The sequence below is a fragment of the Amborella trichopoda genome, chromosome 8, assembly GCF_054954075.1.
Source record: "Amborella trichopoda isolate Santa Cruz 75 chromosome 8, AtrichopodaSantaCruz75HAP2 v2.0, whole genome shotgun sequence".
Classification (NCBI taxonomy): domain Eukaryota; kingdom Viridiplantae; phylum Streptophyta; class Magnoliopsida; order Amborellales; family Amborellaceae; genus Amborella; species Amborella trichopoda.
Window position 1 is genome coordinate 5190001 of NC_142343.1, and position 15243 is coordinate 5205243.

General features: G+C 32.7%; 1 protein-coding gene across 1 annotated transcript; it reads right to left on the minus strand.

Annotated features, from left to right (window-relative positions):
• Positions 1-4631: 4631 nt before the first annotated feature.
• Positions 4632-9261, minus strand: LOC18436282 (uncharacterized). Its single transcript, XM_088873465.1, has 5 exons — positions 8834-9261; positions 6472-6586; positions 6223-6312; positions 5248-5346; positions 4632-4891 (listed from the first exon to the last, which is right to left on the minus strand). The coding sequence occupies exons 1-5, from the start codon at positions 8899-8901 to the stop codon at positions 4793-4795; spliced, it is 471 nt and encodes a 156-aa protein (XP_088729591.1). The 5' UTR covers positions 8902-9261; the 3' UTR covers positions 4632-4792.
• Positions 9262-15243: the final 5982 nt, after the last annotated feature.

Sequence of the window (15243 nt, forward strand, 5' to 3'; positions counted from 1 at the left end):
AGAATAATATTAAAACTCAAACGCTATAAAACGTCTGTGACCATGTGATAAACTTTGAACGGTGATAAAATTGTAGATAAAGTACTATAGAACTTCACCAATAGGTCAATGGCCTAGATTCAATCTAGGCCGATCTGACGGACACAACCTGATTTGAGCGTGTCCTTTAAAAATAGAAAAATCCAATAAAAATATCAAAAAAATATTTCGTAAAAAGTAAATTAATCAAAATACCCTCGAAACATTTCAGGGGTATTTTGATCAATTTATATTTTACGAAATACTTTTTTTATATTTTTATTAGGTGCGCCTTAATGAGAATAATAGACACCTAAAATTTTACATGATTTAGATTTGTAGAAAAAAATTTTAAATTCAAATGCGAAATAAGGTCATGTTCGGCAGATCGGTTTAGATTGAATCTAGGTCATTTGGCTGATATGTAGTTGTAAGCTAGTGGACCTATACCAGCATTTTCCACATGTATATGTGGAATGTGGAAAGAATATATATGCTATATTTGGGTTATTATGTGGAAAAGGTGGATTTTATAAAGAGAAAGGAGCATGAAACTCTTATGCATAAGAGGCAAACCCTTCCTTTAGAGATATGTAAGCTTTCAATGGACGGAAACATTTTGATGGCACCTCCTGCAAATTGAGATGCTGATTTCTCAGTAAAGAAGTGGTTATCATAAAAAATTTAGACGGTTTCTCCTTTTTAGTGAGAAAAAATCTCTTTCAAGGCTCTCTTCCAAAAAAGTGATTGAGATGTGGAATAGAGATGAAGATAAATAGATGCTAGTCGTGAGAACCGGTATAAAAAGGTTGCTTAGGTATAGTTTGTCGAGGGTTAGATAAGTAACTATGTGTACCAAAATTTGTGATATGTCTCATTGGTATATAATGAATTTCGGTCTGTCATGTCATGCCCGATACTTTTGAGGTGAACCACATAAATCTTTATAATCTTATGGTGTGTGTGTTTTATATTTTATTTCTCATATTATTGTATATATTCACTCTGATTTTGTTTCTAGCCGTTTAAAGACACGATCCTCATGGGATCCAAAGTGGGGGGTTGTTTTTGCATATAAGAAGGTTCTTCAATGCTAACAATTTTCTTGTCATATTTCATTGGGATTTACAGGGTTTTTTCACCTATTTTTCTTGCCCATTTTAACAGGAGCTTTCATGTGTGTGATTGTTCAGGAATTTTTCAGTATTTGTTATATTATTTTTTAGAATTTTAAAAATCTTTATAAAGGACACTTTGGGTTTTTATCTTGACATTTTAACAGTTTTTCAGGTTTTTAACCTGATTTCCTTTTGGTTTAAAAAGTTTAACGTTATATTTTCAAGGTTTTTCACTCACACTTTGTTTTTTGATCAAAGATTTTTCACTCATATTAACAACGTTTATAGAATTGTTAATCTATGATAAACAATACTAAGATTGTTTCGTCCTACTCAGTTCAGGCCATGGACTCAACCCTAAACCGAGTTCTGTTACTTGGCCAAGTCCCAGTGGACTCATCCAAGTAATGTACACCTCAGGAGACTTATGAAAAATAGCAATAAATAAATCCTAAAAAATGAAAAAAACAAGGAAAAATATAGAGATAGGCAGGCGAAAGAGAGAGGAGAGAGATGAAAAAAGGGCATTGGATTTCCACCCCTAAAACCAGGGGCATATGTCTGGCCCCCTTAGAGAGAAGAAGGGAGAGATGAATAGCGGACGGATTTCTCGGAGATAGAGAGAGAGATGGGGGAAAAGAGGGGGCCCGAACTGCCCCCATTTAGAAGGCGAGATATGAGAAGGGGGAGGATCCCGAGTCATGAAACACTTCTGAGAATGTTGAGCAATAGAATTATTAATATGGGAAAAGTTTACATAAAGTCGAGGTTCTAAACAATCAAAATTTGAGGCTATATCAAAAATTTCACTAAAAAAGGTTGTTTTGATACCCAAATATCTTCAAATTGATCGTCGCGACATCAAGATGCATGGACATTAGGAAAAACATGAATTTCAAGTTTTGGAAATAGTGTATTTTGTAAAGCACTTTTTTACTGTCAATTTTCAAGATTTTCAAGTTTTAATAGATCTCTCGATCTACACTTTTTTTGAAGCTTTAAACTTTACAAATAAAATGAAAAATAAAACCACATTTCTTGACACTATTTGAAGTTAAGCTGTAATTTGATTGCTTAGAGCCTAGGCTCTCTACAAACCACACCCTATTAATATAAACAAAAAAAATGGTCTGATAGGGCTGTAACCATATTTTATAAGTAAAGCCTTACTTCATAACTCGTCAAAAATTGCGATTCAAACATTAGAAAACCTTTAATCCGATTATCTTGGCTTGAACACTATAATTGTGGGAAAAAAAAAAGAGATTTCAAGCTTTAAAAATAATATATATTGTAACAAATTATCTAAACCGGTCATTTACCCTAAAAATAAGTGTTCAAATATCTACAAGATCTATCATTATTTTTTAGTCTATCTTATTTTTTGAGTTATAAATTTCATTGTCGATGTTGCCAATAGTATGTGCTTTTTAGATGAGAAATTGAGATGAACTTTTTTATTTTATTTAAAAAATCCTAAACCTCGTAGAAACCTCATCCTTGACAAAAAAAAAAAAAACAAACTTTCTAGATGAGAATTTGAAATAAACCTTTTTATTTTATGTAAAAAAACCTAAACCTCGTAGAAACCTCATCCTTGACAAAAACCACCCTTGTCAAGTGGGTGGGAGTTGGTGTATAATATGTGGTGCTGCATACGCAATCAAAGCTGAAAATATGTATACGATTTCTTGGTCAACCTCAATGAATGTCGACCTCAATCAAATCATCTTCCTAACTCCAAACATATGCGTACGATTTCGTCACCTACCTCAATCAAGTCCGTTACGGTGCTTCCCTCCTCCTTCCCGTGATGCATCCAATAGCTAAATCTTTGAACGGTGCAGGTCGCATACGGAAGCATCCTTAGGTCTAAAGGTCATGGGCGATTGTTTTATAATTTTGATGTAAAATGTTTTTAAAATTATTTTAAAATTTATTTTTATATTTAATTATAAAATTTTAAATTTAAAAAATAGTTAAAATCAAATAAATCTACAACCATACGAAAATCTTAAAAATAGATGGTGTTAATAATATGTTTTAAAATATAATAATTTTTTAGATTTAAAATCTTTTTATTTTTTTTAATCATACATCTCGATGTCGAGATGATCAATCAAAAAGGTTTTTCATCATTAAAACTACTTTTTTTTCGATGGATTTTTAAAGTTCATCCGTAATTCTACGTTATAAGGTTGCATCCTTATAAACTTTGTCCATCCTATTTCCCTGTAAACTCCACTGTCTCGCGCAAATGACTAGCCCTTAGAACACGTCTCTCTCTTGCCGAAACTTCAGATACCTCTCTAGCATAACTGAAATTGAGCTAATGAGAAATCTGCATCTGAGGATAGTGCATCCAACTCTTTAAAAATAGAGAAATTATCAAAAATATTTTTAAATTTATGTTTAATTAAAAAAAACTTATCAATTTTCATAAACTTTGTCCACACTTTTTTTTTTTTCCTCAATTTTGACATTTTTTTTTTATAAAAATATCCTTCAAGATAGTCATATTACCGTAAAAAAACTATCAATACAGTACTTTTGTAATGCGATAATTATTACCGTAATATAACTACCGTAAAAATTATTTTTATAAAAAAATATTAAAATTGAAAAAAAAAAAACGTTAGATGAAGTTTATAAAAGTTCAAGGTTTTTTTTCAATTAGACAACAATTATATTATATTTCTGATAATTTCCCTAAAAAAAAACAAAAAAAATTGGCTTTCACATTTGGCATTTGCCTTACAACGTAGTAGATAATAGCTTAACACGTAGTAGATAATAGCTTAACCTAAACCATCCCGCTACATCAGTCAGATCACCATCTTCATGAGACTCACATCCATGAGATGGATCCGATGAAACAACACTTCACAAGAGAGACTGTTCTAATTGGAAACCATAACTCATCTTGGGATACAAATTGGTAGAATACCGCCCGATAGGAAACTTCTTTTTAATAAAACTCAAAAGAATAACATTCTCCACTTAGAAAAGCTACTCCTGTTGGACGAAATGATGAGGGACTCTTCGTACAAGAATCCACAAAGAGAATGGACAATAGAATTGGTGAAAAAGGTCAATCAAAATTATATCCATATAATTTCGCATTTCTCGACAAATATAACGAGTTCCCTATTCTAAATGCTTATTCTACTCTAGGTAATGAAGAACTTATCACTCTTAATTCTTGGATTAAGGAATTCTTCTATAACTTCAAGTGACACATTTAAAACTTTTTGTATTCTTTTGTTAACCGATTCATGTATCCGATTTTGGTAGACATCAATTCAGCCTCTTGGATTCTTAACAGAATCCCAACCAAAAGATACATGAGTACTTGAATATCAGTAACTGATTTGGCCATGAATCTCCAACAGACTTTGTCCCTCATTCAACTTAAAGATTTTACCAAAGTGCTACTGTGAAAGGACTTAAAGATCTACCACAAACAGAAATGCAACAGACAGAAGTCAAAGGATAGATGAGAAAAAAACCAATGATACTCTGAACTAGCCAAAACAACAGATTAAGGTCAAAGTGATCTCTAGAGAACAGTTTGATAAAATCATATACCCAGAAAAAGAGTATTACAAAAAAAACAGCAGGAAATCCCCTTTGCCTCCCTCTCCTCCTCACTTTCTTTACCATTCCTTTGCTTTGACCGCCTTTTTCTTGGGTTTCTTTGGGAATGAGTTCTTCATGCCGAGGAAGAAGAGCAACGCCCCGACCAAGGCCAGATTCTGAAAATTCAATTTGAAATCAATTAGGAAACAGATAAAATCATTCATATAATACATCAATCACAATCTCAAACATTATCAAAATTAAAGTGGTAATCTCTCTTAAAAATTAGAGAGTGACAATCTCTCTCTCTCTCTCTCTCAACCATTGTTGAATTATTTTGGGTCTTTCTTAGCTTCTCTTTCAGCCATCTTGGTTTAGGTATTTTCCTTAAAACTAGCATGAACATGTGATTCCTATAAATATAGCTAAACGATTGTTACATCTCCCAGAATTGGAGCATCTAGATTGAAAATGCAAAAAAATGAATAACAAAAAGACTCAAAATAAATCCCAAGCTAGGAACAGCAGTCACCTGTATAAAATCAAAGAAAACAGGGAGGAATTCTGGTTTCTCAATGTCGTAATTGTAGAAATCGTGCAAGACTGGAGTGGCAAATAGCAAGTAAATCAGCTGCACCACAAAGAGACCATGCATATAAGTCAATCCCACACAAGTGGATAATCCGCCAAAAAGGCTAAAACAAACGAAAATACATGATTCAAAAAGCTGGATGCGTATTTTTTTTTTACTCTTCTTTCCAATAATTGCGGTATTTTATTTCATTCAGGGAGGTTGCAATGTTGAATTCATACTTTGAAATTTGAGATTTCAAAAATGAAGCTGTGGGGCAAAATAATCACATAATTGGTAACAAAAGTTCCATTTTTATTTTTTGTTGATAATCAAGTTCCGTTTCCAAAAGACAGCCACATCCAGCATATGCTGCCAAAATCAGAAACAAACTAAAGTAAAACCAAAAAGTGTATTTTGGGCCCAAAGACACGTTTGTAGGTAAGTGCCCAAAGACACTTGACTCGCACATAAGGAAGGGAAAGAGGCTCCAAGATAATTGATCCATCTGGTAATTGAAAGCCAACTACTACTTCAAAGGCATGCCTTTATTTCAGGGCTTAAAGCAGTTTGAATTTTTTTCTAAAAGCATCTCTTTACATGTACATTTACAACACATAATATATATATATATATTTATAATAATAATAATAATAATAATATAATATATGTATATTATATAATATGCATACATTATATATTATAATATATAATATATGTTATAATATAACACAATATATTATATAATATATATATATATTATAATAGAGAAAAAAGGCTTTTTGGAAAGGGGAATAAAAAATATACAAGAACTTAACCATAAGGGAAAGAAAAAAGAGAAAAATTATAAGACATTATACAGCATCCACATAACAAATCATAATGCTTTCTCATCTTGGCAATAAATGCACTTAACAGAGAATTTAGCATGAATACCAGAAGATGTGCACCAAAAGAGCTTCCAAAGATAAAGAGGATGCCCCCAATTCCCTTCAAAGCAATTTCTGCAGCAACCAAATGCTTAATCTGAAAAAACAAACAGATGGGTATCAAAATAATGAAAGTTCAAAACCCAGCTGTACAGGTAATCCTTTGATACTATGACCCTCCAAACTACTAAGCTCGAGGGTAGAAACCAAGGCTGACTGCTGCTCCTAAAACATAAACAAAAGAAGCCATATTCACCTCAATTTCCGGCACTTGAAACCCAAGGGAAGATGTCACGTGATTTTTTACGAGTGAATATTTGGGTTCCAATAGCTTTACAGCAGGTCCACCATCATCACCGAATTCATTGAACCTGAAAGAATAACCATCACATTTACACAAATGAATTCAAGCTATCTATGAATATTCTGTGTAATAACTATTAAGTAATCATAGCAGGACTGTTTTAATCCACCAAAGGCTGTGTGTTTGAACATCTAAGGAACAGGCGATGCTCCAACCATCGGTTTGCAAATTCCAAGTTCTAGGAGTAAGATTAGATACATATGGTTTATGAGAATTGAGCACGTCTAAACTCTGATCCCTTGCACATGTAAGCAAGAGTAAAATGCATATGAAAGTTTATGGGAAATTTGTACTAGATCTAGCAAGTTCAGAACTTCAGATTGTTTCTTACTCTTTGACACAAGTAGGTCGCCTCCAACAAAAGCGTAATGCCTCACAGTTGATCCCAGGCACTGAGGTTTCTTTGTCATGAGATTGAAGTATTTACTCAAGCAAGAATATGACACAACAACCAGTAGGGTCGAACCTATGCAATTTCTTTCAAAATGATCATCCCATCGTGTAAAACACAAATTGCACTACTGTATTTACCAGTGACTATATAAAATCATTACGTAATGACATTTCTTAGTTGTAAAAATATCTGAAGGTTTGGGGTATGGAATACCTAATCACTAACCACCCCAAATGCTAGAGATGATGCCCACATGCGTTTAAGGTACAAAGGTCAATCCAAAGTCAGTGCTGACAATTATGGCATCTGATATTTTTACAATAACCTCACTTCACAAAGATCTAACGTTCAGTAGAAAGAACAAGTTGATACCTTGCTTAGGGCGACACAGTGTCTCCTCGTCAATAACCGTCAGTCATTGGTTGAAATGCATATCACACAGTGCATCTATTTTCTTTAAATTCATTTTTTATATTGTCAACTATGATATAGGAAAGCAATGGAAGTGTCAACACCAAAATTACAATCATGTATCAATAAGAGTAGCATCACTTAAATTTTCTTGCTGAACACCAAATGCATTTTACACATAAAATATCTCGTTCATATCGTATAAACCCCTATACAAGGAGTAACATCAATGTCATATCAAGAAAATACCAAAATTAGAGAGTAGTATTAAAATTCACAACCTTAAGTGGGCATCAATAAATATAGTACTAATTAATTCCAACAGTAATGTTCAGCAGAAATGCCACAGTATCCACCCCAGATACAGTTTTTTGTGAGTTGCTGTAAAATTCGCCGAGGTTGCAATAGTCTCTTGCAAAATTAGTAATAATCTAGAATCAAGAAATAAAAGAGAATATTCCATGAGCTAAAAACTCAAACAATAAGGACGGTCATCATCATCATTTTAGCCTTTTCAATATTAATTGGGACCGGCTACGTGAATCCCGGTTCTCCATTCTGCAATAAAGATCATATCCTCAGTGAGGCCATAAGTCCCCATATCTTTTCCGACTACTCTCAACCACGTCCTTTTGGGCCTACACCTTGCCCTTTTTCAGTCCTTCCACTTGAATAAAGAGGGTTCAAGAAGGATGTTCCAGAAGAGAAGTTGAATCCAGTCCCTCAGTGTTACAGCAATCCACAGTCCCACCATAGGAAACAACCAAAAATATACGCACCAAAGAAAAACTAAATGAAAACAGAGGATCTGAATATATGGACAAAGAAGTCGTCACCATAGCTTCCCACCATAGATGAACTAATGTATGGGAAGAGAGAGAGAAAGGGAGGGAGGGATAAAGTGAGATCTGCAGTAAACAAGGATCAAATCCGTAAGCAGAGTGACGGCTTAGACAAGGAGAGAAAGAGAGGGATGGATTAGAGATAGAAAAAACTCTTCTTATTTTTTTGACAAGGTTACATAGGAATGGAACTTGAGACGTTGTGCTAGCCTCTACCCTCTTGACCCACCCCATTCCTTAAAAAAAACTCGTATTAATGAACAACGATGAGCAGTTTATCATGTCCTTCAAACCCAACGCTCATGTGAGAGAGAGCGAGCCCAAACGCGAGCCACAGAGAGAGAGGAATCTCATACATAACTTAGAAATCAAGCAAAAAGATCAATACAATACAAAAGTGAAGAATACACAATAGACCTAAGATAAGATTAACATAGGAACCCTTTTACATCGAAAGAACATGAATGAAGTCATCTGAAACCAGTATATCTAATCTTAGCACAATATTACTAAAATAAGATAAACAAACAACAAATAAGTCACTCTTCAAAAAACAAATCACTGGGCTTCCATTTGGTAACTCAAGCCATTCTTTCTCAGTTCTCACCTTTGCCAAGCAGCAAGTATAAAAATCGAAGAGAACAAAACTCTCCCTGCGAATGATATGAATCCCATTTCCGCCTAACCCTTTGCAAAAACCGCTTCAAATTCCAACCAAATGTCTCCAAATTCCGGCACAAACGAACCACACCTCAAATAAATTCGGTTAAGGTCCCTTCCAAATCCGGCCAAAAACCCTAAAACCAGCAAAGTCCGGCCAAATTTCCGCAATCGGCCGGAAACCTCCTTTCCGGCGAAAACAAGCTAAATCTCGGGCTTTGACAAACCCTAGATCTGCGATTTGAAAGGCGCAAGCGAAAGCCTAGATCTCCATCAAAGGGAGGGAGAGAGAGTTTGTGTCGAAAAAGGAGTGAGGCCAAGTGCACTTCTCAGCGAACTCCACGCCTGTGTGTCCTTGGCACAGATCTCGACTTCTTTTCCGGCATTTGTAGGGGCGATTCGGTGGTCCGGCCCCTTTGTTTTATTGAAATTCTAATATCCTGACCGTTGATTTTGTCGGGGAGCGATGGATCTGGCGGCTGGGATCTATCGGCCACGTTGCAAGGTCAGTGTCTGCCCTTTCTCTCACGCGAGCGACTTTAATTGCCACGACTGTCTGTCAACTGTTTCCGAAATATCGACAGCACCCCTGCTTTGAATATGACCGTTTTGTACCTGGTCTCTTCATTGACATCAGAGGGGCATTTTTTTTTTTTTTTTTTTTAAATTTTGTTTTATTTTATTTTATTTTATTTTTAATTTTTTTTTTTATAGATGAGGTTTTTATAAAGATTAAGCTTTATGAAAACAAAATAAAGCCCTATCTTAAATCCTTGTTTGGAAAATAATTTCTGTAAAAAAAAAGAAAAAAAAAAAAATCTTCATAATAGTTTTAAAATCAATTTCCAATACTGATAGTCAATTTTTAAATTTAAAAACTATACAGATCTTGTAGATCTATAAATATTTATTTTTATGTTAAGTAGACAGTCTAGATAATTTGTTGTAATATATATTATTTTTAAAACTTAAAATTCTTTTTTTTTTTTTTGGCAACATTAATGTTCAAACTGAGATGAGCTTTTCAATATTTAAATAATAATTTTCGATGAGCTATGAGCTGAGGCCTTACTTACTTTGATTGGCCCATGGCCCTATCAAAACATTTCCTTTTTTTTTATGAAGTTTATCATTTTCACCTTCTTATAAATAAAACGTCACTCCATATGGGAAGTTGCATGGAAATTTCCTGCGACTTTCTCTTTTATTTTTTATTTTTTAAAAGGTTAAATAAACTTTATATATAATAGTGGGTTAGAAGGATGTGAGAGTGCCTCATAAGGGCAAATTTTTTCTTTTTATTGAGCACATATATTGTGCACTTGCAGGAGCAATGTTGTACATCTGCTCACACAGTTAAAAAGTCCCATCTAGGAGGGTTTTTTTAGTCTAAAATTTTGGGAACTATCTAAGAATGACTAGTTAATTATTTTTCAAAAAAAAAAATTAAATTTTGAATTTTTTAATAGTTAGCTCTTTTAAAATTTGAAAGGTCTCTGTTCAATATTGAGACATTGTTATTTTTAGTATATAAATAATACAATTTGGAAAATTGTTTTTACTTAGGTTAGTTTATGAGTTGAAGATGTTATATCTCTATGAGTTGAAGATGTTATAACTCCATAATTTGAGTCTTACTCTAAGCTTTACCTGAGGAAGTAGGTGGACTACACTACTGCAGGAATATAAAATATTTTGCCTTATTTATTTATTGCTTTCTCTTAGGGGTTGGGCTTATGGGAAGTAACATGAAAATTACCCCTACAATATTTGATGGCCCCCCATATTTTTATATTTACAGATCGTGTATTTAATATTTTTGCAAAGAAGTTAGTACTTAATATCACTACTTAAAGAGAGTTGACACTTTAATCTTTTATATTACTTCAATTGCAACCACAAACCATTAGAAGGGGACTTCTGAGCCTTTTTAGGGTTAGTAGGAAAAGTGAAGCAATTCAGTGTTTTGACCAATTGGAAAAATATTTTCTAATTTTTTTAAAAAATAACATTAATAAAATATAAGCATTAAAATATATTAAAATAACAAAAAATTAAAAGATAACAAAATACTTATGTGTTTCGGCCAAAGAGGCCAAATCAGACTGAAACAAAGACATTGAAGTTTTGTTTCATTTCAGTCTAGGCCAAAAATCTAAAGACTTCGGCTTTCTTTAGCCAGCAAAGAAAATCTAATAACATTGGAGAAAACACAAAAATATCACGTAGAGCATTATTTGCAATGAAAATGCATAAATAAAATAAAAATTGCTCGACTAACCATTTATCTAAGGTAAATATTATATGAGTAAGGGGATGCACGCCTTCTTTGTGCATCAAAATGTTCATCTTTAAAATGGACATTAAGAAAAGTGTGCCCAACTAAACTTTGGAATGAACAGGTGCAATAAAATCTTAAAAAAAAAATTAATAATAAAAAATAAAAAAACACTTTGCAAATTATTATTATTATTATTATTTTCAAAACCACGATCATTATGATGTAGATTGTAGATCCCTAAAAATTTGGACCTAAATTTCATATCTAGGATAGATTTTAGAGTGGGACACATCTATGAGTCAACAGTGAGCAATCCTTCATCTAATGTCAATTTTTAAGTCATTACCGTCACCATTTGAACCTTATCCTAATTATTGAAAGGGAGTATATACAATGACACCATTTACTTTTAGAATAGGGACGTCACAATTACTTACAACCATATGATGTGAAATCTGATAGCTTGAGTTTGTCACAAAATTCTAGAATCTTTTTTTAAAAAAACTTTGAGCTTGGTCAATAAAATAAATGCAGCCACCCAATTTCACATCCAATGGTCAAGACTTATTGTGACCACCTTGTAGCAAAAGTAAATACTCTCATTATATATTTTCCCTTATTTAAAATACAATTATAAATATCTGTTGATACTTTAGTTAAATTTGGGTAACTTTTTGAATCATAGTGTAGTAAAATATTTCAAATATATGTAATAAGCAAATTTTTTGCATGAGGAAAACGTATACAAAAAGACCATTTACTTTTCTTACAAGGAGGTGACAAGTACTCTTGTCAGTTAGATTTTAAATCAGATGGTTGTAAGAGTGTCATTGACTGAATTCAAAGTTTAAAAATAATTTTTAAAACTTCGTAAAACATTTCAAGCCATCCAATTTAACATCTAATGACTAGGATTAGTTATGACCTCTTTGTAACAAACATAAAGGGTCGCATTATAATCCCTTGAAAGAGTCACGGGTTAATGGAGGAAAATTTCCAATAGAACATATTTCTTGCTATAAAAGATGTCGTTAGCATGTGGCCAAACCCGCACATGGAAAAATGTGGGCCCCTTAATAAATTTATTTTTGAAATAGAATTTGATCCTAATTTTTAGAGAATGACATTGTTAGTATTGTAGAAATACGAGCTTGGCAATAAATATATTTTTTTAATATAATTTGATCCTAATTTGTAGAGAATATAATATCTTTAACATGGAGATCATGAATATGAAAAATAAATACATTTTGAAAACTAAAAAATTAATTATATTAAGAAATTTGGACCATAGGTACAATTATTTTTAGATGGATTTATACGTCTAAACCACATATTGTAGAAATGTGGTCCAGCCCGAACGAAACAATCGTTCTTTAGAGAATATATAATTTTTAACATGAAGATCATAAATATAAAATAATAAATAAAATTTAAAAATTATAAATAATATTTATATTAAAAAAACATTTAGACGGTCAATTTCAATTGCTTTTGATAGACCACCTGCTTGCATCCATATTTAAGATGCATGGTTTATGCTCTTGGACCATAAATGCCGTCCAGCACATTGCTCATTACATAAACCTATTTGGCATGAAAAACTGGCACCAGTACAACCCATTCACGTGGAGCCAAGATAATATGAATTTTATGTATACAATGAGTTCTTACTACAGGCCTATTGTGCACTTCTTCCCTTGCATGAAAGGGCAAACTTAGGATGATCTATTAGATCTGAAAATTTGGATCTATTTTAGCATCAAAAAAATTAAAAATATATACATTTTATTTTGAGCTACTAAATACTTAGATATGGCCTAATTATTTACATACAATGCATTCAAATTTTTTGTTTTCCCGGACTAATTGCTAGGTTTATGGGTGGCAATAGACCCAGATCTGACCCAGGACCTAACGGTTAGACCCGACTCAAGTATGGGTATTGGGTCAAAAAACTGAACCCAGCCTGTCGGATACATGTCTAAATCTTGGACTTGAACACTATTCGAGCCTGGGTCCAGGTCTGGGCCCCACTTTAATTTTTCGAGTCCCAATTTATAAAATGCATTTAAATATATTTAAAAATATAAATATTTTGATTTTTAGGTCGGATCCTGGTCCATGCCCAGGTCCGGCTGTTGCCACCCCTAGCTAGATCGAGGATGATATATCCCAAAACTTGAGGTCCAAAAAATATTACTAGATAGGGAGTGAATGAATGATGTGGTTAAGCCAAGAAGGAGATTGATTTATTGGCCCGCGGAGGTGGACAACATTTTAATTGGGTGTCACAAGGTAGTATACCCGAGTTTTTTAATTTTTTAAGTGTCACTTGATTGTGGAGTTTATTTTCGTAGGAAAAGTTTACAAATAAACGATGTACTTTTGGTAAAGGATGTCACAGTCATCATTTTTCAAATTGGTGTGGTGAGAATGTCATTGATTAGATTTAAAATTCATAAAAAAAAATCTAGATTGTCCAATATTTTGATATATGATGGCTAAAAGTATTTGTGACCTCGTTGTAACAAAGATAAATGGTCTTATAAAATCCTTTTTTCATATGCACTTTACATATGCGTTCGTTGTTAAGTAATACAAAGCAAAAACTCAACATTTTAAAGAGAAAAGGAAAAAAAAAGGAATGGTTGTTTCTAAAAATATAACATCCCAAAACTAAACAAAGGCTTTTTTTTGTGGAGGGCAAGGTCTATGAAGAACTCAAAATCTTTTCTTCATCTTTCTTTCTTTTTTTTTTTCTGTTTGTTTTAAAAAAAATCATTAAAGTGATGGTTAAATTGATCTTAAAGATTTTTCTTAAAAAAAATCCTGCCAAATAGGTATTTCGCCTGAGGGGGCAAGTGTACAATATGCTCTCGCAGGAGGATAACATAGATTATCCCGCCACCAGTAAACTAGAGTATATAGTTATTTCTCCTGTTTATTTGCAGTCGTCTATAGAAGACAAACGCAGTTTCACTTTAAAATTTAGACTCAATATGCAGATCTATTTGTAAACTTCGAGCTTGTTTATTGTTTATTCTTATTTAATGGAAAAAGTTTATATAAGGTTAACATATTAAAATATAGAATTAAGGTGTACCTCTTAAATCCTTGGGAACAGGTTGTGTTGATGTTGAAAAAACATGTAGTTGATCATATCAACATCAATATGTATAGATATGGATAAAGAAAGAGATTTTAAGTCTTAATAATAGTTTTTCTTGCAATACATTATCTAGACTGTCCATTTTCAAAGTTTTCATATGTTTATAGATCTGCTTGATTTGAACTATTTTTGAAGTTTGAAATTTTATAGTTAGAGAAAAAAATAGATTTTCATACCATCTTAAAAATTTTCGACACCAAAATTGCATCTCATGATAAAATTTAGGGCTGCAACTTACTTTGATTGGTACCTTAAAAGGATAAAAATTGGTAGCTTCATTATCCAACTCACAAAATGGTAGAGTTTAATTTTTTGAACACACACCCAAACTGGGGTATAAAGTGGGTGACATTTCAAGTAAAGCTAGTTCACCAAAAATAGTTAAACAGGGCCAAAATCACGATTCGCAGCATCCAAACGAGGCCTTATTATACAAGCCCACACCTCCTTCCCCATCCTTATTTTTAGTCAAGGCTTTCTTTTCTTCATTTTATTTTCCTTCTTTTGGGGTTTAATGGCCGTTGTTTTATCACTCTTTCATTCACTCAATGAAATTTCGTTACCAGTTTAAAAAAAAATTAAAAAAATACTTAGTGAATAATTTTTAGTATGTCAATAAAATATTAAACTTATGTCTAAGAAGGGTTAGGACTTTAAACTTTTTTTTAACCCGTCTCAAACTCGGATAAAGGAGGTTGGTTGTGTTAAATAAACAACCAACATAAAACTTTACGACAGCTTTATTATGATGAATCTGAATAAAATTTTGGACTTAGAAGCTACACCTTTAGATATTAAATAGTAGAATGGTGTAAAGAGTAAAAATTATATTGGGCACTCCAAAAGTCAAATGCGTGTAATGGGTGGTGAAGACCTCTTTTTGTAGTCTTTAACTTTTTGGTGT